This window comes from Aphelocoma coerulescens, chromosome 12 (assembly GCF_041296385.1).
Source record: "Aphelocoma coerulescens isolate FSJ_1873_10779 chromosome 12, UR_Acoe_1.0, whole genome shotgun sequence".
In the NCBI taxonomy this organism is placed as follows: Eukaryota; Metazoa; Chordata; class Aves; order Passeriformes; family Corvidae; genus Aphelocoma; species Aphelocoma coerulescens.
The window spans coordinates 12,411,317-12,437,524 of NC_091026.1; the positions used below are offsets into that span (position 1 = coordinate 12,411,317).

At 64.4% G+C, this 26,208-nt stretch overlaps 2 protein-coding genes across 2 annotated transcripts; both read left to right on the top strand.

Moving 5' to 3' along the window:
- The first annotated feature begins 1,624 nt into the window (after positions 1–1,624).
- LOC138117721 (laminin subunit beta-1-like) lies at positions 1,625–15,596 on the top strand. Its single transcript, XM_069028271.1, has 35 exons — positions 1,625–1,914; positions 3,554–3,603; positions 4,082–4,257; positions 4,362–4,485; positions 4,593–4,666; positions 4,853–5,041; positions 5,120–5,183; positions 5,258–5,463; positions 5,549–5,669; positions 5,906–6,094; positions 6,220–6,399; positions 6,786–6,898; positions 7,017–7,096; positions 7,344–7,500; positions 7,718–7,870; positions 7,971–8,129; positions 8,206–8,327; positions 8,453–8,573; positions 9,032–9,218; positions 9,404–9,547; positions 9,966–10,197; positions 10,541–10,704; positions 10,807–11,031; positions 11,455–11,669; positions 11,755–11,851; positions 12,308–12,686; positions 12,768–12,952; positions 13,024–13,253; positions 13,339–13,542; positions 13,889–14,033; positions 14,119–14,330; positions 14,419–14,556; positions 14,772–14,948; positions 15,038–15,194; positions 15,343–15,596. Exons 1-35 carry the CDS (start codon positions 1,625–1,627, stop codon positions 15,474–15,476), a joined length of 5,793 nt encoding a protein of 1,930 aa, XP_068884372.1. The 3' UTR covers positions 15,477–15,596.
- A 244-nt stretch (positions 15,597–15,840) lies between these two features.
- Positions 15,841–26,084, top strand: LOC138117452 (laminin subunit beta-2-like). The gene is made up of 33 exons (XM_069027775.1): positions 15,841–15,990; positions 16,161–16,324; positions 16,416–16,551; positions 16,743–16,816; positions 16,918–17,106; positions 17,182–17,245; positions 18,139–18,341; positions 18,429–18,549; positions 18,852–19,040; positions 19,111–19,290; positions 19,367–19,479; positions 19,567–19,646; positions 19,725–19,860; positions 20,019–20,174; positions 20,286–20,413; positions 20,496–20,613; positions 20,728–20,920; positions 20,991–21,134; positions 21,241–21,472; positions 21,548–21,711; positions 21,791–22,012; positions 22,550–22,764; positions 22,857–22,953; positions 23,022–23,394; positions 23,466–23,650; positions 23,728–23,969; positions 24,037–24,240; positions 24,333–24,477; positions 24,779–24,986; positions 25,068–25,209; positions 25,300–25,476; positions 25,553–25,712; positions 25,794–26,084. The coding sequence occupies exons 1-33, from the start codon at positions 15,933–15,935 to the stop codon at positions 25,928–25,930; spliced, it is 5,349 nt and encodes a 1,782-aa protein (XP_068883876.1). The 5' UTR covers positions 15,841–15,932; the 3' UTR covers positions 25,931–26,084.
- Positions 26,085–26,208: the final 124 nt, after the last annotated feature.

Here is a 26,208-nt window from a genome sequence, read left to right on the forward strand (position 1 = left end):
GCTTTCCTGGTTAGTTCCTAGAAAGATGCAGGGTGGCACTGTGCTGGCAGGTGCTCTGCCAGCCCCAGCCTGCCTGCCCACCCTCCAGCTTCTCTCTGAATCTGCCCACTCTGCAGCCGGGACCCTCTTGCCGGCTAATTGAACAGAAGCACCATTGTTCCCCGGTTTGCGATCTGGATCCGGTTTGTGCTGCAGGGCTGTCAGTGCACTGACCCAGCACTAATGGTGGTGGGACCGTGGCCCTGGGCAGACAGCAGCTCCGGTGCCGTGCTGGAGCTCATTCCTCGAGAAGGGAAGTGGTTAAGCAATTCTCTGCTCACTAAGGATGTTCGGGGAAGTGTTGGCTGCCTGCTGCGCGCACGGAAGTCTGTCCAAGCAGGGCTGGCCAGGCGTGAGAGGCTGCCCCTGCAGCTCAGCGGCTCTGCCGAGGATGGGTGGGGGGGCCTCTGCGCTGCTGCAAGAGTGCCCTGATCGCTGCTGAAAGGTGCTGCGGGAGCCAGGCTGTGGGTGCCCCGGGGAGTAGGGGATGCTCGGCAGCGTTGAAACGCTGGTGATGGAGGGCACAGCTGCTGGCAGATCTCCAGCCAGTGGAGCTGCCCCCGGACAGGCCATCTCCCCGGCAGAGCCGGGCCACCCCCACGCGTTCAGCTCTGGGCCAGACGAGAGGATTGCAGCTTGGCATGGGAAGTCAAAGCGGCCTTCAGGGAGGTGCCTGGACATGGGCTGGGATACCTCTCTCGCCCCTCACATCCCGCTGAGGATCCCTCCCTTCCACTTTTACTTCGCTTTTCAAGGCCAGAGATCCTGTTACAGTTGCCTTTATCAGTCCTCTTTGGATCTCCTCAGAGCAGAAAAGGTTTGCTTGGCAAGATCCCTTGACACAGACACGCTGGCCAGTGCTAATGGCTCTTTGTCAGCTCATCTCCTGACAGCTCTCCCAGCTCAGAAGGTGGTGGTGATGCTTGACCACCAGCCTGCACTGCTGGGCACAGCCTGGCCCCTCCTCCAGGCTTCCAAGTGCCTTTCGTGACTACGGGGAGCTGGTAGGGCACTGCCCACAGCATCTCTTGTCCTGCTGAGGTGCCTGGCTGGCTCAGGGTGTCCCTGAGGGCGTGGGTTTTGGCATCCCTATGGCCGAGAGCCGCTTCTTTGTCTGCCCATGACCTTGCTTGGCGGCGGGTGGCCAGAGCATGGCCTTGGCGTGGAGAGCACACGGCTCCTCTTCCTTCCTTCGGCCTCGGCTAATAAAAGGCACTATCCATGCGTGACAGTGAAGTCTCTGTGGAACCCGGCCCTTGTGCACAGCCGTGCTCCCCGCAGGGCTCCAGGGCTGCCGGCTCAGCACCCAGCTCAGCCAGTCCAAAGGATCCCAGGCAGCACCGACCAGCACAGGGTGAGTGGGGCATGGCAGAGCCCACCGTGCCAGCACTGGGCGTGAACAGGATCCATCTGGTATGAGTGCCGGGGGAATGCAGTGCAGGGCTCCCGGTACCGCTGCTGGAGACGTGCCCTGAAGAGGCGAAGAGGCACAGATGGGCCCGTGCAGTGCAGGGCGAGTCCCAGCCAGGCTGCTTGTCTCAGCAGCCCCACGGGCTGCACAACCGGGCACAGCAGCCCTGTGGGAATGCTGTGCCTTCTCCCGGCCAGCCTAGGCACAGGACACTGCTGTGTCACACGTGGGCTACCGCTAGCGTGTACCTTCCTCTGCCTCACCTTGGCTAAAGCTCGGTGCGGGCAGGTCCCTCCCCTTGCCTGGCACGGCTGCCGGAGGAGGAGACAGGCACCGGCCGTCCTCCTCCAGGAACAGCAGCTGAGCCCAGCCCGAGTCCAGCCCGAGCCCAGCGGGCCTCCGACTCCGCAGCCCACCCGGGCCACCAGTCACCTGCCCAGCACCCCAGGCTCCCACGGGCACAGGTAGGAGCCGGTGTGCCGTAGGGGAGACCCTGGGCACGGCACAGCTCTGGGGCATGGCACAGCCCTTGGTACACGGCACAGCCCCATGGCACGGGCTGGGTGCTGGCAACTGGCATGAGGCAGCACTCAAGGAAGGGGCTGCGGGGTCTCTTGGCAGTGACAGGCTGGGTACCTCCACCCCTGCCATACTCTTCCCGGGGCTGACGTGTGCCGGACTTTGCCCAGGGAGATGTGGCAGTGGGGAGGGACGGGTACCTTGGGAGGGACGTTCCCATCCGGCAGCATCGTGGCTGTGCCCGGGTGAGCTCCTGGTGGAGCAGATGCCCTGCATGGCTCCACCCTGCAGCGTAGCCGTGCAGGTGCCTTCGCCATGGGACATCCCCAGGTGGGGCAAAGAATGGTGCAGTGACTCCTGTGTAGCTGCACCCGCCGGTTCCTGGAGCATCGGGCACCCATCCCGCCATGCCGGCCCCCAAACCTCACTGCCAGTGGCAGCAGGCACGTTCCTGTCGCGCCGTGCCGGGAGCCCAGGGAACGCGGTGCCTCTGGCTCGCCAGCCCACGAGGCGCCCTTTTGTTTGCCGGCGGGGCCCACCGTGCCGCCCGGGGGCCGGGGCGTGCCCGGGCTGCCGACGCCTGGCCGGCCTGGCCTCCGCGGGCGGGCGGGCGGCGGGGGCCTCCAGGCAGAAGGAATCGGCAGTGACATTCCCGTAGCCTGGAGACCGCCGTCCCTTTCAGCGGGCAGCCCATTTGAATAAGAATCGTACACGGGGAAGGGGGGCCACCAGCCGCCATCCCATCGCTGCCCTTGTCCCGGTTCATTTCTGCGCGCCCAGCCCAGGGGCAGCAGGTCCCACGCCGCCCTCGCCCCTGGCCTTGGTCCCGCCGGACGCCGCAGGACGCCAGGTACCGGGGGTTCGCGGGGCTCGGGGACCCTCGTGCCAGCACGTGGCTCTGCACCACCTTGCCTACCGCCCTGGCATGGCTTCGAGCGGGGCGGGTGCCAGGACAGAGTCGCGGCTCCCCCCGCCGCCCCGAACCCCCCTGCCCTGGGCTGGCTCCGTGCGGGGGACAGGAGAGATGTGTTTGGGCAGAGCCGGGACCAGGCTTTGATCCAGCACTTGCGAGGCTGGGAGCGGGAAGTACCGGGATGGAAGGAAACACAAAAGGCAGCTCCAACCTAAATTTAACAGCGGGACCCCGGCCAGAGTCAGGGACGCCCTTGCCCAGCTGGCTCCGGCGTTCCTGGCTCCCCTCCCAGCCTGGCCCTGGCCCGGTGCTGGTACCCCCCAGGGACACTACTGACACTCAAAAGGATAGATCCATTCTGAGCCAGGCAGGATGGGGCATGGCACAGTTTGTGCCAGCTCTGGGGGGACATAGCATGGCTGTGTGCCTGGGTGTGTGTGTGACAGTCCCCCAGAGCTACTCAGGTGAGTGCTGGATGTCATCCCGGAGGACTTTGAGACCCAACTGCCCCATCTGACCCTGATTCCTGGGAAGCACCATCATGCCAGTGCAGGGGGGTGCATCCTGGACTGTGCTGTTGTGCTAGAGCCAGGAGAGGACAGGCACCATCCGCCCTGCACCCCATGCCATACCCTGCACCCTACTGCAGTGCCATCTCTGCGTCCCACCAGGCAGATCCTGTGGTTGCCCATGGACCTCCTGGCACTTGCTCTCCTCCTGGGTAAGCGTTGGCCTCAGTGCTGAGAGCTGTGGTGGTTCAGGGACCCCAGTCTCGGTGGAGGGTGCTGGGCAGCGGAGGTGGTGGCAATGGTGATGCTCCCTGGCTGGCAGCGGCCATGGCCTGACTGCCACAAAACCCAGCAGGGAATCCAGGCTGCACTAAGCCCTGTCGGGATTAGCAAGCGCCTGACCTGGCTCCCGACTCCCCCCGGCACTGTTCGGCACCCTGGGGCTGCCTGGGCCCCCAGGAGCACGGGCAGCCCAGCCCCCTCTCACCCCACTCCCTGCCCTTGGTCACGAGGCTGTGGCGCTGCTGCCAGCACCTTTCCGGATCATGGAGCTTCATGCTGCATCAGTGGGTTGGGATGCAGGGATGGGACGGGATGGGACGGCTGGGGGTGGGGTGGGTGCATGGGGGAGCGGGGGGTGCCCAGGCGCCCCGGTGCTGCCCCCAGCCCATGCCCTCATGCTCTCTGCAGTGGGGGGACAGGTGGCAGGGGGCTGGCAGGACCCTGACCTGAGCCATGGCTGCGCCCGTGGCAGCTGCTACCCGGCCACTGGGAACCTGCTGGTGGGGCGAGCCGCCCGCCTAAGTGCCACCTCCACCTGCGGGCTGGACAGGCCTCAGGAGTACTGCATCGTCAGCCACCTCCAGGTGAGCCTACCCAGCCCCAGAACGGCTCTGGCATAGACCCACAGAGCCAGGCACCCGTGAAGCCTCCAGTCACCCATCCCTGATGGTGCCATTCCCTGGCACAGGATTCGGAGAAATGCTTCACCTGTGACTCACGTGACCCGTCCCTGCCTGAGAGCCACCGCATCGAGAATGTCATCTACCTGAGCAGCCCCCATGACCGACGGACCTGGTGGCAGTCAGAGAATGGTGAGGTCAGGGTGGCAGTGGGGTTGCCCCATGTGCGTATGCTGTGGGGCTGTGTGGCCATGTGGGTCTTCCCTAACCTCATCCATCTCTGTCTCTCTGTCTCCCAGGTGTGGAGCACGTCAGCATCCGCCTGGACCTGGAGGGCGAGTTCCACTTCACCCACCTTATCATGAAATTTAAAGTGGGTCCTGGCACATGGATGCCTGGGATGGGATGGGATGGGATGGGATGGGATGGGATGGGACGGGACGGGATGGGATGGGATGGGATGGGATGGGATGGGATGGGATGGGATGGGATGGGATGGGATGGGATGGATCCAGGGGAGCTGTGGGTCTGGCCTCCATCCCGTCTGGGTGTCCTGCAGACCTTCCGTCCCGCGGCCATGCTGGTGGAGCGCTCAGCTGACTTTGGGCGCACCTGGAAGGTGTATCGCTACTTTGCCCACAACTGCTCCAAGCTCTTCCCTGGAATCCCCAACCACCCATCAGGGCTCGTGGATGAGGTGCTGTGCGACCAGCGCTACTCTGAGATCGAGCCCTCCAGCCATGGGGAGGTACGTAGGGATAGGGCAGTGCAGAGCAGGGCCAGGGGTCAGAGGAGAATGGGATGACCCATTCCTTCCTTCTCACAGGTCATCTTCAAGGTGCTGGACCCCTCCATCCCCATAGCAGATCCCTACAGCCCAGACATCCAGGGTATGTGGCCGGGGGTGTTGGGGACTCGGGGCCGGCTGGTGTCAGGGCAGGTGCTGACAGTGACACGCCCCCAGACCTGTTGCGTGTCACCAACCTACGGGTGAACCTCACCAAGCTGCACACGCTGGGGGACAACCTGCTGGACTCACGGCAGGAGGTGCTGCACAAGTACTACTATGCTGTGGATGAACTGGTGCTGCGCGGGAGCTGCTTCTGCCACGGCCATGCCGCCCACTGTGCCCCGGCACCGGGTGCCCCAACACCCTCTGTCCCTGGCATGGTGAGGCGCACACCATGCCGGGGACCAGCACGGCACGGTGCCCTGTGGGACCCGGCAGCCACACTGAGCTGGGTGCTCCCCCCAGATCCACGGGCGCTGTGTCTGCGAACACCACACGCAGGGGCTGAACTGTGAGCGCTGCGAGGACTTCTACCAAGACCTGCCCTGGCGCCCAGCTGAGGGCTCCAGCACCAACGCCTGTCGCCGTGAGTGCCCCTGCTGGCACCAGCTCCTGGCACAGTGATCCTGGTGCCAGAGCTGTCAGGCTGTGCTGTGCCAGGGGTTTTGGGGTGCTGCAGGCTGTACTTTGGGGAGGTTTGGGGTTGTGGTGCTGCATATCAGAGTAAGGAGAGTCCAGGCAGAGGAGGTTTGGCACTGGGGGTGCTGCCTGCCAGGTGTGAGGTGTGGTGCCACATGTCGTGCCCTGGTGCTGTCCCTGCAGGCTGTGACTGCAATGAGCACTCGCGGCGGTGCCACTTTGACATGGCTGTGTTCCTGGCCACGGGGAACACCAGTGGGGCTGTGTGTGATGGCTGCCAGCACAACACCATGGGCCGTCACTGCCACCTCTGCAAGCCCTTCTACTACCGGCACCCTCGCTCCGACATCCGGTCCCCCACTGCCTGTGCCCGTGAGTGTCCTGGGACCCCAGCCCCATAGCTTGTCCCAGCCCTATGGCTCCTGGTGCCGCCTGCCCCAGCCTCACAGCTCCTGGTGCCAGCAGCTAGAACTCCTCATGATCCTTTCTCTTGGCAGCGTGCGATTGTGACCCGGCAGGCTCGCTGGATGGAGGTGCCTGCGATGGGCATACGGACGTGGCGCTGGGCATGATTGCGGGGCAGTGCCGCTGCAAGGAGAATGTGTCCGGTCCCCGCTGTGACCGCTGCCAGCACGGCGCCTATGGCCTCAGCCAGGGCGACCCACAGGGCTGCCAGCGTGAGCTGGGAGACAGGGATGGCATGGGAGGAGGGGTGGGAATGGGGATGGGGGGATGATGGAGGGGTAGGGATGAAGGGATGAAGTTGGAGGGATGGGGAATGAAGGGATGGTGATGGAGGAATGGGGATGGGATGGATGAGAATGGAGGGGTGGAAGCAGAGGTATGGTGAGGGAGGGATGAGGATGGAAAGATCTGGGACAGAGGGATGGAGGTGGAAGGATGTAGGATGGAGGGATGTGGCATAGTTGTGTGAGAATGAATGGAAGGATGGTGATGGAGGGATGGGGATGGAAAGGATGAATATGGGATGGGGAAGGAGGGCTGTGAAGCATGTGGGCTGTGGTCCCACTGGCACCCCTCACACGTGCATGTGTGGGGGCAGCATGCAGGTGTGACCCACGGGGTACAGTGGCGGGCAGCTCCCCGTGTGACCCCATCAGTGGGGACTGCTACTGCAAACGCTTCGTGGCTGGGCGCTCCTGCAGCCAGTGTGTGGTGAGTGCCCCAGCCTGCACCACACCATGGCTGTGGGTCTGACTTTCCCCAACCCCATGGCAACCCCCAGGGCTGGGTTGGCCCCACACCTGCCCTACATGTCCCCTCCTCACTGCAGCCCGAGTTCTGGGGTCTGAGCTACGACTTGGGGGGCTGCCGGCCCTGCGCCTGCGACTTCGGGGGAGCCTACAACAACCGGTGGGGGCCAGCACAGCACCTGGAGGGGCATGGGTGGGGGTGAGAGTGGGGACAGGGCTGGGGGTCACACATGGGGGGAGGGAGGGATGGGGACAAAGCTGGGGAGATATGGGGGCCGGGATGGAGGGAGAAAGAGAGGCATCTCTATCCCCAGAGATGGAGGGATGGGAACAGAGATGGATGTAGGGATGGATGAGGACACAGACAGACAGAAGGACAGATGAAGTGACAGGATGGTCACCACCAGGTGCTCCATGGAGGATGGGGCATGTCCCTGCCGTCCCCACATCATGGGGCGGCAGTGTGACCAGGTACAACCCGGCTTCTTCTGTGCCCCCCTTGACTACTACACCTATGAGGCCGAGCAGGCCACCGGCCATGGCCACAGCCACCCCCAGCTCCCGGTGAGTCTCCTTGGGGGTCCCTGTGCTTGTGCATGGCTGTCACTGTGCACCATGCTCCATGCATAGCTGTTGGTGTGCTCTATGCATGGCTGTCACCCTGTCCTGCATGTCGCTGTCACCATGCCCTGTGCATGGCTGTCACCATGCCCTGTGCATGGCTGTCCTTGTGCATGCTGTCCCTGTGCATGGCCACCATCCCCTGACCCTGTCCCTGCAGGGTGCCATTCGGGAAGAGGTGCCCCAGGACTGCCTGGAGTATGACACCAGGGAGCCGGGGGGGCGGAAGGGACACTCACGGCATCAGCGCAGCCCCCCCCGTGCCCCCCAGTCCCCTGTCCCCTTGCGCCGCAGCCGCCAGCAGCCCCCCAAGGTGAGCCCTGGGATGGTGGGAGAGGGCACAGCGTGGCACTGCAGGGCAGAAGTGACCAGGGGGCAGAGCCAGGGCCAAACTCTGCCGGTGCCCTGCCCAGCTGGATGTGGAGGAGGTGGTGCGGGACAGTGCCGGGCGCATGGTGACGTGGACGGGCTTGGGGTTCGCCCGGGTGCGGGACGGGGCTGGCCTGACCTTCCACGTGGACAATGTGCCCTACCCCATGGACTACGAGCTGCTGCTGCGCTACGAGCCTGAGGTGAGCATGGCCACAACCATGGCCAGGGCGTGTATGGCACAGCACAGCCCTGACACTGCCTTGCCTGTCACCGCAGTCAGCCGAGGACTGGGAGGCCGTGGTCAGTGTCAGCTCCCGGGTGCTGCCCACCAGCTCTCGCTGTGGGAACCTGTTGCCCTCCGAGCAGATGTACCGCGAGAGTCTGCCCCACAGCCAGAGGTGCAATGGGATGGGCTAGGGTGGGCTGGGGATGGGGACGAGGAAGGTGGTTGGGTCCTGTTGCTATCCTTTTGCTGTCTCCATGGCCCTGCTGTGCCCATGCCCTAACACCTGACTCTGTACAGGTATGTGCTGCTGTCCCGGCCCTTCTGCTTTGAGCCCAGCACCCCTTACGAGGTGACCATGCGGCTTCAGCGGGCCGGTGTCACCCAGCGCCACCCTGGTGCCTTCATCCTCATCGACTCGGTGAGGGGGGTCCCACTGCGCCTTGTGCCTGGGGCTTGCTTGGCAGGGATGGGATCATGGGCAGGGACAGGGGACCACAGGCTGGAGCGGGAAGTGGCCCCCTCTGGGGATGTGCATGGGGTGGGGTTGGGGATGAAATGGGATGAGATAGGATGGGATGGAGATGGGGATGAGATGAAGATGAGGATGGGAATGGGGAAGGAGAAGTAGATGTTGATGGGGAAGGGGATATTAGTGGGACTGGGGACTTACATAGAGTTGGGGTTGGCATAGAGATGTCAGCATGGAAGGGGATAAGGAAGCTTCTGGGGATGGCAATTTATATGGGAATATCAATGGGGTTGGGGGTGTCAGTGGAGCTGGAGCTGTTGATGGAGCTGCACTGGGACTGTCCTGGAGCACATGGATCCAGCCTATTGGTAGGTCCCACAGTGGGGGCTGGCTATACCTTCCCACAGTTGGTGCTCCTGCCGCGAGTGTCAGAGTTGCCAGGCTTCCATGGGGCAGAGGCAGCAGCGCGCCAGGAGGAGCTGGAGCGGTACCAGTGCCTGGAGGTGTTTCGCATGGCCCCCCCTCATCCCCTGGCCCAGGCCTGTGCCCGCCTGGTCTGCAGCGTCTCAGCCCTGATGCACGGCGGGGCACTGCGTGAGTGGGGAGCCTGCAGGGATGGGACCGACGAGTGGGCGGGTGGGGAGCCCTGCCTGGGGCAGTGAGCCAGGATATGCCTGTGCCCCTGGCATGGTGGGCAGGAGAGCAGTGACAGGGTGTGGGCAGGTGTGGGCTGGTGTGGACAAGGCAGCCCTGGCCCCACACTGGTCCTGCTCCTGCAGCCTGCCAGTGCGACCCACAGGGCTCCCGCAGCAGCGAGTGCCAGGTACAGGGCGGGCAGTGCGAGTGCAAGCCCCACGTTGTCGGCCGACGCTGCGACCGCTGTGCCCCAGGCAGCTACGGCTTCGGGCCCCTGGGATGCAGCCGTGAGTAGTGGGATCTTCATCAGCCAGGAATCACTGTCTCTCCTGTCTGTCTGTCCAGCCATCAGCACCCTGTTCACTGCCCTGTTCACTTGTCTGTCTGTCTGTGCATGTGTCCATCTCAGCCCTCCTGACCTGCAGCCCATGAGTTCAATCCCAGTTATCCATCCATCCATCCATCCATCCATCCATCCATCCATCCATCCATCCATCCATCCATATGAGCCCCCTGTGAGCATTGTGCTGCCCTGCACTCACTCATGTGTCTGTCCATTCATGTTCTTGTGTCCACATGAGCCCTTCTGTGCCACAGCCCATGGAGTGAGCATGTTCTGGGTGCTGGTCCCCTGCCTGTCTCTCTGTCTGTTCGTCCCTGTGTCCCTGCATCTGTGTGCCTGACCTGAGTTATGCCGCCCTGCAGCATGCACCTGCTCCCCAGAGGGCTCAGTGTCCCAGCTGTGCGACGAGGTGAGCGGGCAGTGCCGGTGCCAGCCTGGCACGGTGGGCCGGCAGTGTGACCAGTGCCAGCCCGGGCACTGGGGCTTCCCTGCCTGCCGGCCCTGCCAGTGCAATGGGCACGCCGAGGAGTGCGACCCCCGGACGGGCACCTGCCTGCGCTGCCGTGACCACACGGATGGACGGCACTGTGAGAGGTGAGCCAGGTCCAAGAGGAGGGGATGGTGTGGTGTGGGATGGCGTGGCGTGGTACAGGATGGGATAGATACAATGGGGTAGGACAGGATGAGATATGATGGTATGAGATATATTGGAATGGTGGGATGAGTTGAAATAGGATGACATGGATATGATGGGATGGGGTATAATAGGATAGGATGGCATGGCGTAGGATGGGATAGGATGGATGGGATGGGATGGATACAATTGGTTAGGATAGGGTGAGATATGATGGTATGGGATACAATGAAATGAGATGGGATGGTGGGATGGTATATGATGGATGGGAGGGACACATTGGGTCTCCCCTCATCCTTTCAGGTGCCAGGACGGTTACTATGGGAACCCTGTGCTGGGCTCAGGGCAGCAGTGCCGGCCCTGCCCCTGCCCCGGCTACCCTGGCACACGGCATTACCATGGGAGCGCCTGCCATGCTGACGAGGAGACCCACCACATCGTCTGCCTCTGCGCCCCTGGATACGCGGGTGAGAGGCAGAGTGGGCACAGCAGCAGGGACCCCCCGGGCAGCAGGGACCCCCTGCGCTGGGGCTGCGGGACCCCAGCACCTACAGCCCCCATCTCTGCAGGGCCCCGCTGTGACCGCTGCTCCCCTGGTTACTTTGGGGCTCCGGAGATGGAGGGGGGTGTGTGCCGGCCCTGCCAGTGCAACAACAACATCGACGCCAGCGACCCGGAGGGCTGCGACCCCCGCACGGGGCAGTGCCTGCGCTGCCTGTACCACACTGCCGGGCCACACTGTGCCCAGTGTCAGCCTGGCTACTATGGCAATGCCTTGCAGCGCAGCTGCCGGCGTGAGCGGGGCGGGGGGCTCTGCAGGGCTGGGGCAGCATGGGGGTTTGGGATGGGGGGTTGAAGTGATGCAAGGGCTCAAAGTAGGGATGAGGCCTGGGGCTGTGGTTGGGTGTGGGGTGATTGGGGTTGGGTTGGGGGGAATTTTGGGGTGTTGGGGGGCTTGGGGCTGGGGTTCAGGGCTAGGAGAGGTTCAGGCCTGTTAGAAGGGGTATGGGGCTGTGCCTGGGTTGGGGCTGGGCAGGGGACAGGGATCATGTTTGGTGGGGGTGTTTGGATCAGAGGTGTTTGGGCTGTGCAGGGGTTTGAGGCCGGGCACATCGGGGGCACTGGAGTCAGGCAGATTTGGGGTGTTGGGGCGAGCAGAGCACTGCCTGGGCAGGGGTTATGGGCTGAGCCCCACGTGGCCACTCACCCTCCTGCAGGCTGTGGCTGTGACCCACGGGGTACACTGGCCTCTCACTGCACCAATGGCACCTGCTCTTGTGACCGTGGCACAGGAGCCTGTGCCTGCCGGCCCAATGTCGTGGGCAAGAGCTGTGATCGCTGCGCACCCCACTTCTGGAGCCTGGGGGGGCCAAGGGGCTGTGAGCCCTGTGGCTGCCACCCCACACATGCCCTGCACCCTGCCTGTGACACAGTGAGTCCCCTGGCACCCTGGTATGGCTCCACTGCCCTCCTGGGGCCCAGTGAGCTGCACAGTGAGCATGGCACTGTCGCTGCAGGTGACAGGGCAGTGCCAGTGCCGGCCTGGCTTCGGGGGCCGTGTCTGTTCCCAGTGCCAGGAGCACCACTGGGGAGACCCTGAGCAGGAGTGCCGAGGTGGGAGCACATCCCAGGGACTGGGGGAGCAGGGGCTCTGGGGATGTGGGGTGTGGGGGGACTCTGGGTGCATGGTGAGACTCTAGGGACATGGGAGCCCTGGGAACGTGGTGGGAGACTCTGAACATGGGACACTAAGGAGACAGTGGGACACTGGGGACAAAGGACTCAGGAGATCTTGGGAATGTGGTGGGACACTGCAGGCATGGAGGACCTTGGGGAAACAGTGGGATGCTGGGGACATGGTGGAACCTTGAGGACATGGTGTGTCTCTGGGGACATGCAGGACTCAGGGGACCCAGAGTACTTGATGGAACTGTAGGGACATAGAAGATGCTGGGGATAGGTTGGATTCTGGAGACACAGGGGAATATGGTGGGATGTGGGACATGGAGGGAGTCTGGGGCCATGGGGCTCCGTGGGAAGGCTGGGACACACCGCCAACTGTCTCTGCAGCCTGTGAGTGTGAGCCGCTGGGTGCTGAGAGCCCACAGTGCGAGCAGGACAACGGGCAGTGCCGGTGCCGGCTGGGATTCGGGGGGCTACGCTGTGACCGCTGCCAGAGGGGCTACCAGGAGCCCTTCCCCCACTGCTCACCCTGCCACCCTTGCTTTGGGCACTGGGACCTGGTCGTGGGCAGCCTGCGGGACAGGCTGCAGCGCCTTGGGGCACAGGTGCAGGCACTGAGGGAGGGAGGGTCTGCACTCCCACTCAGCCCCCGTCGCCTGCGGGAGCTGGAGGAGGCTCTGGGGCACGTGGAACAGCTGCTGGGAGAGGGGGACAGCCCTGGTGGTCCCCTCCTCGATGGACTGCCCAGGCAGCTGGGTGGCACCAGGCAAGTGTGCATGTAGGGCTGGGGTGGAGGGACCCCCTCTTGTCACCCCTGAAAGTTTGAAGGCCTCCTCCCTACCCAAAGGATGGAGCTGGACAACTTCTGGAAGCACCTCCAAGAGTTGGAGCAACATCTAGACCTGCTGGCACAGGCGGATATGCAGCACCATGACCGGCTAGCTGAGCTGAGCCGCGAGCTGGGAGGCCTCAACCGAACCACTTCCCACCTTCAAATCCTCCTTGGCACTATAGTGGCAGCTGGATTCAGCGGTAAGAGCATCCAGCAAGGTTTGGGTTTGGTGGCAGCCATCCTGGCCAAACCCTGACACCTGCACCCTCAGAGTCTTACCGCAGCATCCTGGCATCGGTGGAGGCCTCGCGGCAGGCGGAGGTGGTGGCCAATGGCACAGCTGGCGAGCTAAGTAGGGCACAGATGACGCGGCGGGCGACTGAGCGGGTGCTGCGGCAGCGGGGCGATACTTTCCGCCGTGGCACAGCCGCAGCTCGGAAATCCTTGCGGGAGGCACAAAAACGGGTGATGGGACTCAACATTGCCAGGATCAATGAGAAGGTGAGAGCAGGACTGGCACAGGTGGTGCAGGGGTCACCCTCCATGTAGTGCTGAGCTGACACTTCCACCATTGGCATCATCGCAGATTTGTGGGGCACCTGGAGACCAGAGCTGCAAGCACGCGTCTTGCGGAGGAGCCTTGTGCCGGGACAGTGCAGGGACAAGGCGTTGCGGTGGCATTGGGTGTGCAGGGGCACTGCCTATCTCAGCTCGAGCCCTGAGCAGTGCCCATAATGCCTCGCAGCAGCTGGAGGAGGCATTAGGGCAGCTGGCTGTTGTGGCACAGAAGGTAGGGGTGGTTGCTCCATGGCACTTTCTGGGGTCTCCTTGTGTCCCCTTTGTATGTCCTGTTTTTCCATGCCACTTTGCATGACCCCCTTCTATGTCCTGTTTTTTCCCTTCCCATGCCACCAAGCATGTCAGCTCTGTAGGTCTCTCTTATGCCCCTTCATAGATATACCTTGTGCCACCAGTGTGCGTGCCCCCTTGGGCCACTGCTGTACCCTCTGTCCCCTTGCACCCGCCTTGCACGCTCCTTTGCAGGCCCCCATCTTGTTCCCTCATACCTGCTGCTCTCCCCGAATGCCCCCTCCCAAGGCTGCCCTGTGCCCCCTGCTCAGCCAGGTGCCCCTCAGATGCAGGAGGTGCAGGAGCTGGCACAGGGGGCTCGGAGCTGGGCAGAGGAGGCACTGGGGCGCTCTCAGGCTGCCCGCAGCCATGCAGAGAAGGCGACAGCCCAGCTGCGGGATTTCATCCGCCGAATCAAGGCCTTCCTGGCAGGTAGTGCCAGCACTGGGTGGGCACATGGGCATGGCAGAACTCAGTGAGCCCACTGTGAATTCACCCTGCTCCCCTGTCCCCGCAGAGGAGGGAGCTGACCCGGGCAGCATTGAGCTGGTGGCCCGGCAGGTGCTGAACATTTCCCTGCCCAGCAGCCCCAGACAGATCCAGGAGCTGCTGCGGGAGATGCGGGAGAGCATTGGCCAGCTACAGGGGGTGGACGCCGTTCTCAACAGCACAGCAGAGGGGCTGGCTGTGGCACGGGATCTGCTGGCACAGGGGCAGGAGGCCAGGCAAGTGGTGGGGGCATGCTGGAGCAGGCAGGGGATAGGGTCAGTCCCCCTGCACTGGCAGGGGCTGGAGCTACCTGTGCTGCTGCAGGGAGCGAGCAGAAGGCATAAGGGATGAGCTGGCAGGGACACAGCAGGCACTGGAGGTGGCGCGGACACAGGCGATGACAGCAGGGAGCACCCTGCGGAGCGCCAGGGATGCCATCCGGGTGGCTGAGAACAGAGCCAGGGAGGTGAGGGGCATGGGCTGGGGGAGTGGAGCTGGTACCGCTGGGAGTAATGGGATCAGTGCTGTGGAGAGCAGGACTGATGCCTTGGGCACATTATGGGTAGGAAGGCTGGTGCTGGGGAAATGTGGATGGCATAGGGCAGGTGCCAGCTCAGCAGGGCTGGCACCATGGGCGTGGTGGTTGCTGTGCCTGCTGCAGCCGGTGTCCATACCTGCCAGGCGGAGCGCAGGCTGCAGGTGCTGGACAGGAAGGAGTCACAGGCACAGAGGCGGCTGCAGGAACTGGCACGGCACATCACCGCCCTGCAGGAGCATGGCCGGGATGCTCACCACATGGCCCAGCAAGCCAAGGAGGGGGCACAGCGTGCCACCACAACCTCGGGGACACTTAGCCAGGTGACCTCCATCCCTGCCTGGTACGGGGGGCACCAAGCAGGTACTGGGTGCTGGGGATGCTCAGCCTCACTATGCCCTTGTGCCGCCAGGACCTGGCACAGGTAACGCAGCGTTATGTGGTGCTGAAGAACCAAGTGGGCATGCTGGACAGGGTGTCTGGTGGGGCCCTGCAGCGTGTGTCACAGCTGACGGCAGAGGCCCAAGACCTCCTGGATAAGGCCAGCAACAGTAAGAGGAAACTGGAAGGTGAGGGGGAGCACATAGTGGAGTACATTTCCTGCCACCTCCCCATACATCTCTCTATGTCCCCCTGGGCCCGTCCCACTGGGTGTCCCAAGGTGGGGTCCCTCCCACGGTGGGAGGCTGCACTGTGACCATGTTGCCCGTCCCACAGACCTGGAGCAGCGCTTTGGGGCCAATGAACGGGCGATGGCGGAAAAGGTGACACGACTGCAGGCTTTGGAGCAGCAGGTCACCGGGCTGTTGCAGGAGATCCGGGAGAGGGCCAACGCTTACGCCACCTGCTAGGGACCACCGGCGGGGCCGGGGGCCGGTTCTGCCCCGCCGCCCCGCAGGTCCCCGGGGGTCCCGTCCACTCTGCAGGTGTCTTTAGTGCGGGCGCACCTGCAAATAAAGCCCTAAACCGTGTGTGCCTGTGTCCGATGTGTGTGCGTCCCCTAGCCCGCTCCTGCTTCCTCCCGCCTGCCTCGGCTGGCCCGCTCCCCCGCTCCAGCCGGGATCCGCCCCGCGCTTTCCGCGCAGCCCCGAGCGCTGCGCCTGCCGCCCAGTTCGGAGGGGCCGGGAGGGACCGGGACCGGGACCGGGACGGGGACGGGAACGGGAACGGAGACGGGACTGGGAACGGGAACGGGAAGGGGAAGGGGAACTGGTGGGTCAGGACGGGACGGGACGGGACCGGCGGGCACCTGCCGAGCGCCCCCTTTGCGCCCCTTTCTGTCCCGTCGCGCCCCGTCGCGCCCCGCGATGCGGAGCTCGGCGAAGCGGAGCCCCGCCGCCCTCCTGCTGCTGCCGCTGCTGGCCGGTGAGTCCGCGCCCCCCGCCGCAGCGGGGCCGGTGGGCGCCAGGGTCCGGCCCGGCCCCGCCGCCCTGTTTCCGGGCGGCCGCGGAAGGGGCCCCGGGCGCGGCGGGGGGAGCCCCAGCCCCGGGCCCCCCCGCGCCCCGCAGCGTCCTCAGCCACCCGCCGCTTCGCAGGGCTGGGGGTGGCCCTGGCCCCCGATTCCCCCCAGGGTTGTGCCCGCGGCAGCTGCTACCCGGCCACCGGGGACTTGCTGGTGGGGCGAGCAGCCCGCCTAAGTGCCACCTCCACCTGCGGGCTGCGCCGGCCTCAGCCCTATTGCATCGTCAGCCACCTCCAGGTGAGTGGGACGGGGCCCGGGAGGACCGGACGAGGATGGGGGGCACGGGACAGGGTTGGGGACACACATCATTGAGCCTCCCAACTCGCAGGAGGAGAAAAAGTGCTTCATCTGCGACTCGCGGCGGCCCTACGATGCCCGCACCAACACCAACAGCCACCGCATCGAGAACGTGGTCACCAGCTTTGCCCCCCGCCCCAAGAAAGCCTGGTGGCAGTCAGAGAACGGTGAGTAGTGGGTGGGGATGGTGGAGCATCCTGTCCTGTCCCGGGGGGCTCTCCTTCCCTTCCTCCCACACTGAGGAAGTGTGACTCAGCCTGTGGCCGCGGCCGCGCCCCTGGACCACTGCCGGCTGGGGGGGACAAGCCCCCGGGACCTGTGAGTGGGTGCTTCCACTTGTCACACTTGTCATCCCCAGGTGTGGAGCATGTCAGCATCCAGCTGGACCTGGAGGCTGAGTTCCACTTCACCCACCTCATCATGACCTTCAAGGTGGGTCCCAGCGTGTGGGTACCCAGGCTGGGATAGGACAGGATGGAACATGCCCTCTGGGACTGTGGGGCTGGCCCCCATCCCACCTGAGTGTCTTGCAGACCTTCCGTCCCGCGGCCATGCTGGTGGAGCGCTCGGCCGACTTTGGGCGCACCTGGAAGGTGTATCGTTACTTCGCCTACGACTGCGCTGCCTCTTTTCCCCACGTCCCCCATGGGCCCCCACGCCGCATTGATGACATTGTCTGCGAGTCCCGCTACTCTGACATCGAGCCCTCCACTGAGGGGGAGGTGAGGCCCTAGTAGCATCCCAGGAGGGTCAGGGGACCCCCTGCACTGCTCTCATCACCTTACTGTCCCTCCCAGGTCATCTACCGCGTGCTGGACCCTGCCATCCCCATCCGGGACCCCTACAGCCCGGCCATCCAAAGTGAGTTGCCAGCCATGTGGGCTCCTGCTTGGCTGCTCTATTTTGGGCGTAGCTATTTTGGCTGCTCTCTCCCTGCTCTGGGCCCTACACTGGGGTCAGGACCCGATCCAGCCTGTGGGGTCTTGGGCCCCTCCTGCACCCTGCCCTGTGAGAGCAGCTAAAGGTCAGGCTGCATTGGGTTAAATGGAGGGGGACGGCTGTGCCACGACTGAGCCCAGCACCAGCTGTGGTTTGAGATGGGGAGTCAGGCTGGGCACAGGACACAGTGGGTTAATCACCCAAGGCTAAATTTAGACTGGGAGCAGGAGGGGAGGAATCTGCAGGGCAGGGCTGCTGAGAAGCTGAAGTTCTGGGGAAGCCATCCTGTCCTCCCAGGGCCCTCAGGCTGCGCCCACCAGGCACAGCCATCTCCTGAGCGCAGCCCCCAATGGTGAATGCCCCAAGACATCTAAAGGTGCTGTGCCAAGGGTGTTGTTCTGCCCTGGGGGGGGTCCCAGCCTGCCTCTGCTGTTGGGGTGCAGAGCCCAGCCCATACACAGCCAGACTGTGCACAGCCACGTGTGTGGGAGCTGAACCCTCACAGCTACGTACAACCCAGCCTGGCCACATGCAACCACGTGCCTGTGAGCCAAACCATGCACGGCCCTGGGCCAATACTGTATGATACAGAAAACCACAACAGCCCAGCCTGATAGCGTGCAGCTGGATGCCCCATGCCGTGCACAGCCCGTCCCAGCCATGCCCAGCAGAGCAGAGCCATGCCCAGCTCCTCTGAACCACGCACAGAGCCTCCTGTGCCATGCACAGCCCAGCCCAGCTGTGCCCAGCAGAGGTGAGCTGTGCATAGACCTGCCCAGGCACCCTATGCCAACATGGGTCTCTCCCTGCCCTAGACCTGTTGCGTGTCACCAACCTGCGTGTGAACCTCACCAAGCTGCACACGCTGGGGGACAACCTGCTGGACTCACGGCGGGAGATCCGGGAGAAGTACTACTACGCGCTCTATGAGCTGGTGATGCGTGGGAACTGCTTCTGCTACGGGCACGCTTCTGAGTGCGCCCCGCTCAGCGGGGCTCCTGCCACCAGCGATGGCATGGTAGGGTGAGCCAGGCCTGTGTGCCCTGCTGGAGCTGGGTAGCTGTGCCACCTAGTCCCGCAGCTCCTCACCGTGGCATCCTGGCAGGTGCACGGGCGCTGTGTCTGCAAACACCACACGCAGGGGCTGAACTGTGAGCGCTGCGAGGACTTCTACCAAGACCTGCCCTGGCGCCCGGCCGAGGGCTCCAGCACCAACGCCTGTCGCCGTGAGTGCCCCTGCTGGCACCAGCTCCTGGCACAGTGATCCTGGTGCCAGAGCTGTCAGGCTGTGCTGTGCCAGGGGTTTTGGGGTGCTGCACAGTGGGATCTGGTTTGGTGGTGACTGGCATCATGCAGACTGGCTGGGGGTGTTTGGGGTGCTGCGGGCTGTACTTTGGGGAGGTTTGGGGTTGTGGTGCTGCATATCAGAGTAAGGAGAGTCCAGGCAGAGGAGGTTTGGCACTGGGGGTGCTGCCTGCCAGGTGTGAGGTGTGGTGCCACATGTCGTGCCCTGGTGCTGTCCCTGCAGGCTGTGACTGCAATGAGCACTCGCGGCGGTGCCACTTTGACATGGCTGTGTTCCTGGCCACGGGGAACACCAGTGGGGCTGTGTGTGATGGCTGCCAGCACAACACCATGGGCCGTCGCTGTCACCTCTGCAAGCCCTTCTACTACAAGGACCCCACCAAGGACCTGCGGGACCCCGCGGTGTGCCGAGGTCGGTGTGGGATGGGCTGTACAGGGTGGTGCTTTGGTGGTCATGGTGCTGACCCTGTCTGTTATCCCAGCCTGCGACTGCGACCCCGAGGGTTCTCTGGATGGTGGGCTGTGCGACAGTGCTGATGACCCAGCCAGGGGCCTGATTGCGGGGCAGTGCCGCTGCAAGGAGCACGTGGCTGGACCCCGCTGTGACCGCTGCAAACCTGGCTTCTTTGGCCTCAGCACCAACAACCCGCAGGGCTGCCAGCGTAGGTACCGGGGTGGCACCTATTGGGGTCAGGCATGTTGTTTGGCATTGCTGGAAGCTGCTGGCTCTCCGTGCAGGGTGCCAGTGTGACCCCCGTGGCACGGTGGCTGATGGCAGCCGATGTGACCCTGTCAGTGGAGAGTGCTTCTGCAAGCGGCTGGTGACGGGGCGCAGCTGCAACCAGTGCCTGGTGAGTGGGGCTGTGCCAGGGCCCATGCACAGTGCTCAGGACTATAGCACACAGACAGCTGCTCTCTAACACCCTTGCCCTCTGCAGCCCGAGCACTGGGGACTGAGCCATGACCTCCCGGGCTGCCGGCCCTGTGACTGCGATGTGGGAGGTGCTCGCAACAACCTGTGAGTCTTTTGTGGGGATGCAGAGGGCAAGGGGCACCCCTGCTGGCATCAGGGCTGATGGTGCTGCTGGGGTACCAGGTGTGCCATGGGGACAGGGCAGTGCCAGTGCCGCAGCCATGTGATAGGACGACAGTGTGAACAGGTGGAGCCTGGTTTCTACCGCATCAACCTGGATCATTACACCTATGAGGCAGAGGATGCACGGCTGCATCAGGTAAAGAATAAAGGTGTCCCTGGGGAGGACATCAGCCAGAGCAGAGCGGTGGTCCCCAAACCAGCAGGCAGTGGTCTGCCTCCCTACCCAGGGCAGAGCAGTGCCTGCTGGCCAAGGCAATTTTTGTGGTCCCATCTCACAACACCTGCTTGCACCAGGGCTCGGTGGTGGAGCGTGAGCCCCCCCCAGACCGTCCAGCTTCCTGGACAGGGACAGGCTTTGCCCGTATGTTGGAAGGCGGCTGGGTGGAGTTTCATGTCAGTGACGTGCCTTTCTCCACCGAGTATGATGTGGTCATCCGCTATGAGCCCCAGGTGAGCACCAGATGGTGAAGCCAGCAGTGTGATGGATCGCCAGATTGGGAGGTAGTGGTGGGGAGTTCCAGGTGGTGAGGCTTTTTGACACTGCCCCTTCTCTGCCATCAGCACCCAGAGGCCTGGCAGGAGGTGGGGCTGAAGGTGCTGCGCCCCAGCCCCGTCTCCGCTAGCAGCCCTTGTGGAAACACCATCCCTGCCGATGACCAGCTCTCCACCAGCCTCCCCTCCGGTGCCAGGTAAGCACCTCAGTACGGTTGGGCTTTACTGGGGCTCACTGGAGGCACATGGCTGCCCATGCTCTGCTTTGCCCCCATCCAGGTATGTGGTGCTGTCCCAGCCCATCTGTCTGGAGCAGGGTATCTCCTACACCCTCCGCCTGGAGCTGGGCTGTGCTGCTGCTCGGCAGGATCCCACTGCCAGTGTGCTCATCGATTCGGTGAGGGGCAGATGGGCGGTGGGATGGGGGCAGCAACCCTTCAGGGGGATAGGATGCAGCCATAGGGAACATAGGGAGAGAGGGACATGACACCCCACTGACTTCGCCCCGTAGCTGGTGCTCCTGCCCCGTTACTCCTCACTGGAGATGTTCATTGCGGGTGACCCCAGCTCCATGGAGCGCCGGGAGACCTTTGAGAGGTACCACTGTGCCCAGCCCTTCCACGCTGCAGGGCCCTCGCCCGTGGCCGAGCCCTGCTCCAGCCTCCTGCACAGCCTCTCAGCCTTCCTGCATGACGGGGCGCTGCGTGAGTACCCACACCCTGTCCCGCGCCCTGTCCCACAGCAGCTGACACTGACCCCGCTCTCTGCCTGCAGCCTGCCTCTGTGATCCCCAAGGCTCGCTCAGCACTGAGTGCCAGCCCCAGGGCGGGCAGTGCCAGTGCAAACCCAATGTCATGGGACGGCGCTGTCACCGCTGTTCCCCGGGAACCTTCGGCTTTGGGCCTGGCGGGTGCCGACGTGAGTGACAGTGGGAGAGGAGCCTGGGTACCCCAGGGCTGGGGGCGTGGGGAAGGGATGCTCTCTACAGCTCGGGGGCAGACGCTGTGGGTGCTGTGCTTTCCAGCATGCCAGTGCAGCCGTGAGGGTTCAGTGAGCACCATCTGCGACAGCACCACAGGGCAGTGCCCCTGCCGTGAGGGCACCCATGGCCCACACTGTGACCGCTGCCAGCCTGGCCACTGGGGTTTCCCTGTCTGCCGGCCCTGCCAGTGCAATGGGCATGCTGAGAATTGCGACCCTCGGACAGGCAGCTGCCTGCGCTGCCGTGACCACACGGATGGTGAAAGGTGCCAGAGGTAGGTGGGGTATGTGCCCAAACTGGGGCAGGGTGCTGCCAGCAGCCCCGGCTCCTGCTGACCTCCTGCCCACAGGTGCGCGGCCGGACACTTTGGGAACCCAGCGCTGGGCTCCGGGCAGCACTGCCGGCCCTGCCCCTGTCCTGAGGGGCCCAGCACCCCCCGCCATTTCGCTGCCTCCTGCTACCAAGACAGCCGCTCCCAACAGGTCATCTGCCACTGCAGCCCTGGGTACACAGGTGGGTACCTGCCACAGCACACTCGGTGCCCTCCGGGGTGCCCTGTCCCCGGGCACTGCCCAGCACTCTGTGTCAGCAGGTTCCCGCTGTGATGAGTGTGCCCCTGGGTACTATGGGGACCCTCTGCAGGGTGGGCGCTGCCTGCCCTGCCAGTGCCACGATAACATCGATGTGACGGACCCAGAGGCGTGCGACCGGCACACAGGGCAGTGCCTGCGTTGCCTCTACAACACAGCAGGGCCCCACTGTGCTGAGTGCCAGCCCGGCTTCTACGGAGATGCCACACGACACAGCTGCAGGCGTGAGTACCCCCTGCCATGCCGAGACAGACTTGTCTCCAGGGCCCAACATGCCCTTGGGGACCATGTGCACCCATGGCTGCCCCTGCTTGTGCACAGTGCTGTGGAGTCCCTGCAGCCCTGCCCTGGAACAAGGTTGTCTCCTCTGCCCAGGCCCAGCACTGTGGCCCAGTCCCTGTCCCCATGTCCAACTTACTCCATCCCATCTACATCCTATTCTCATGCCCATTCCTGTCCCCATTGTCATCCCATCCGCACTGCCATCTATCTGTCCCCATCCTGTCCTTATTCCTGATCCTGGTCCCATCTCCATCCCATCCCCACCAGTGGTCCTCATGCTGCTCCCATTCCACCTCCATCCAGTCCCCACCCCATCCTTGCCCAATCTCTGTCTCCATCCTGCCTCCACCCTAATCCATCATCATCCCACTCCTGCTCTGTCCCCATCAGAACTTCCATCCCATCTCTGTCCCAGTCTTGTCCCCATCCCTGTCCTCATTCCCTCATCTCTATCTCTGCTCAGTGTCTCTTGGTTCCAGGTTGCTCCTGCAACCCCCTGGGCACTGACCCCAGCACCTGTGGGCCACAGCAGTGTCACTGTGACAGGCACAGCGGGCAGTGCCACTGCCTGCCCCATGTGGAGGGCCAGAGCTGTGACCGCTGCAGCCCCAACTTCTGGAACCTGGCCAGTGGGCAGGGCTGCCAGCCTTGTGCCTGCCACCCTCAGCACTCCCTGACACCCACCTGCAACCAGGTGAGACATGACAGGGACAGGGGTTGGGGGGATGGGATGGGGCCGGAGGTGTGCTGCAGCAGTGCCAGCCTTGGCCATGCCATGTCTGTCAGTTCACAGGGCAGTGCTCCTGCCGGCCAGGCTTTGGGGGCCGGACTTGCACCGACTGCCAGGAGCACCACTGGGGCGACCCGCGGCAGCAGTGCCGAGGTGAGAGCCGGTGCCAGCAGGGGGACCACAGTGGGCCCTGTGGTGCCCTGACACTGTTCTCCCTGCAGCCTGCGACTGTGACCCCCGTGGTATAGCCAGTGCCCAGTGCCACCGCAGCAGCGGCCACTGTGACTGCCGGCCTGGCATCTCTGGAGTCCGCTGTGACCAGTGTGCCCGGGGCTTTGCTGGTACCTTCCCTGCCTGCCAGCCCTGCCACCCCTGCTTCGGGGACTGGGACCGTGTGGTGCAGGATCTGGCCACCCGCACCCGAGCACTGGCACAGCGGGCCAGCCTCCTGCAGCACACTGGGGCTGCTGGCGCCTTTGAGGGCACCTTCCGACGGCTGGAGGAGAACCTGGCCACTGTACGTGATGTGGTGGCCACCCGCAACGCCACTGCTGCAGCCGCTGCCCACTTGACACACGCCATGGAGGGGCTGCGGTGAGCACCTGGCACAGGGCATGGCTCCTGGGGTAGCCCTGGGGGCAGCTTTTCACCCGCTTCCCTTGCAGGCGGCAGATCGAGGAGGCAACTGAGAGGCTGACACGGGTGGAAGGGGAGCTGACAGCTGCTCAGGATGCCAACTTCAATGCCAGCCATGTGCTGAACACTGTGGACCGGGGCGCCCGTGCCCTCAACCACAGCCTGCAGTACTTGGAACAGCAGCTGCACGCCCTCAAGACCTCCAATTTCTTTGGTGAGCCATACCACAGAGCCAGGCCAGGGCGGTCAGGCCACAGCCAGGGATCTGACAGTGTCCCTGCCCCACCCCAGGTGCCTATGACAGTATTCGCCAGTCCTATGGGGAGTCGCGGGAGGCTGAGCACCAGGCAGACTCCTCCACCCGTGCCGTGCCCAGCCCTGTCAGCATCTCGGCAGCCACCCGTCACCGCACTGAGCAGCTCCTGGCCAGCCAGCGGGATGACTTCAATCGCCACAATGCGGCCAGCCGGCGGGCACTGATGGACCTGGCAGCAAGGGCACAGGCACTGAGCCTGCATCCGCTCAACGAGAAGGTGGGACCTAGGGAGGGGACTGGGGGAGTGGTACCCAGGGCTGCCCTGATCCCATGCTGCCTTGCAGGTCTGCGGTGCAGCGGGTGATGTGCCCTGTGCTGAGAGCCCTTGTGGGGGTGCTGGGTGCCGGGATGAGAATGGGGGACGACGTTGTGGCGGTCTGAGCTGTGGTGGAGCCGTATCCAAGGCTGACAGTGCCCTGGACCGGGCACGCCATGCCCAAGAGGAGCTGCGTCAGGCTGCCAGCGACATGGCCCAGCTCTCCCACAAGGTGTGTGGCACATGGGTGCTGGTGCAATCTGGTGGCACAGCCACACTCTGCAGCCCTTGGGGCTGGCACCGAGGGTCTCTGCCCATGCTCAGGTGGCAGAGGCCAAGGGGAAGGCAGACGAGGCCCGGTTGCGAGCGCAGGCAGCCCTGGACAAGGCGAACCAGACCAGGGCCCGTGTGGAGAGCTCCAACAAGGAGCTGAGGGAGCTAATCAGCAATGTCAAGGCCTTCCTGAGCCGTGAGTGCTGGCATGCCGGGAGGGCTGGCCACCCCTGCCCAGCGCTTTGTGGCTCTGCACCTGCACCACACTGCACTGACCCTGCACTGTGCCGCACTGCATTGTCCCGACACTGCATGTGGGCTCTGCCACCCCTTTCCCATGCTGCACTGCATGGTCCCTGCCCTGCCTCAACCATCCCGTGCCCTCCAGCCATCTCTGGCCTCCGTGCCCTGTCCCATGTTCCACTCTGCCTTTTGGTCTGCCTGCTCCTTCCACCTTGGCATGCCGGAGGGAGCACAATGACTGCTTCTACCTGCAGAGGAGGGGGCTGATCCTGAGAGCATCGAGGTGGTAGCCAGCCGGGTACTGGAGCTGTCACTTCCCGCTTCACCGGCCCAGATCCACCGCCTGGCCGAGGAGATCAAGACACGGGTGCGCAGCCTGGCCAGTGTGGATGCCATCCTGGAGCAGACGGCTGGTGATGTGCATCAGGCTGGGCAGCTGCTGCAGGATGCCCAGCGGGCCAGGTGAGCCCAGGGACGTGAAGATGCAATCCCTCCAGGGACCCCCAGCCCAGGCTGTGCTGAAGCCTTGCCGTCTGGCCGCAGGTCACGGGCAGAGGGAGTGCGGGGCACAGCTGAGGCAGTGCGGCAGGCACTGGAGGAGGCACGGCGAGCCCAGGGCATGGCTGAGCAGGCACTGCAGCAAGCTGCCGGTGACATCCAGCACAGCGAGAGAGCCCTTAGCATGGTAAGAGCCCCATCCCTTATGACCATGGTACCCCATCCCCACCATGCAGTCAGTGTGACCACACCAAACCCCCATGCCACCGATCCCCAGATGCAGACCCAGACAGGAAGTGCAGAGCAGCAGCTGGCGGGTGCCATGGAGCAGATTGGGCTCCTGGACAGGCAGACTGATGCCCTTAAGGTGAAACGTGCCAACAACAGCCTGGCAGCCACACGTGCCCAGGAGGCAGCCAGCACCGCACGGGACCGAGCCGGCGAGGCCAAGCAGGTGGGTGACCAGGGGGCACTAGTGTGGCAGCAGGGGTCCCCAGAGGATCCCGCTGACCAGCCCCGCTGCCCAGCAGGTGCTGGAGGGGCCACTTCGGGACCGGTACCGGACAGCACAAGAGCTGGTGGAGCACCGGGCGCAGGGCGCGCGGCAGGCGGGCAGCCGGGCACAGCAGTTGCGGGAGGAGGCCGCAGGGCTGCTGCAGGATGCCCAGGACAAGCTGCAGCGGCTGCGAGGTGAGACCAGGGGGGCATGCTGGGGTGGTGGCAGGGGCAGTGGTGGGGGCCAGGCTGACTCATGTTCCCTCGTCCCTGCAGTGCTGGAGGAGGAGTACGAGCGGAACGAGCGGGTGCTGGACGCCAAAGCAGCCCAGCTGGGCGGGCTGGAGGCCAGGATGAGGGAGGTGCTGGCCACCATCAACCAGCAGGTCCAGATCTACAACACCTGCCAGTGATCCCCCGGAGGGGCCTGGACCCCCCTGGAGCACCCAGGCTCCTGCCGCCCAGCCTCCCCCTGCCCCCGCAGCGCTGGGTGGGGCGGGGGCTGCAGGGTATCCCCGTGTGAATAAAGTTACAGAGCAAGACCGCCTCATCACCGCCCCGTGCCGTGGACCCGTCTGCCCCGGGGGCCCACAGCGGCTTCCCCCAGGGTGGGAGCTGGCCGCCTCCGGGTGTGGGCCACAGCGGGGCTTGGGGTCGGGCGGTGGGGCCGGGTATCAGCAGCGGGGCTCGG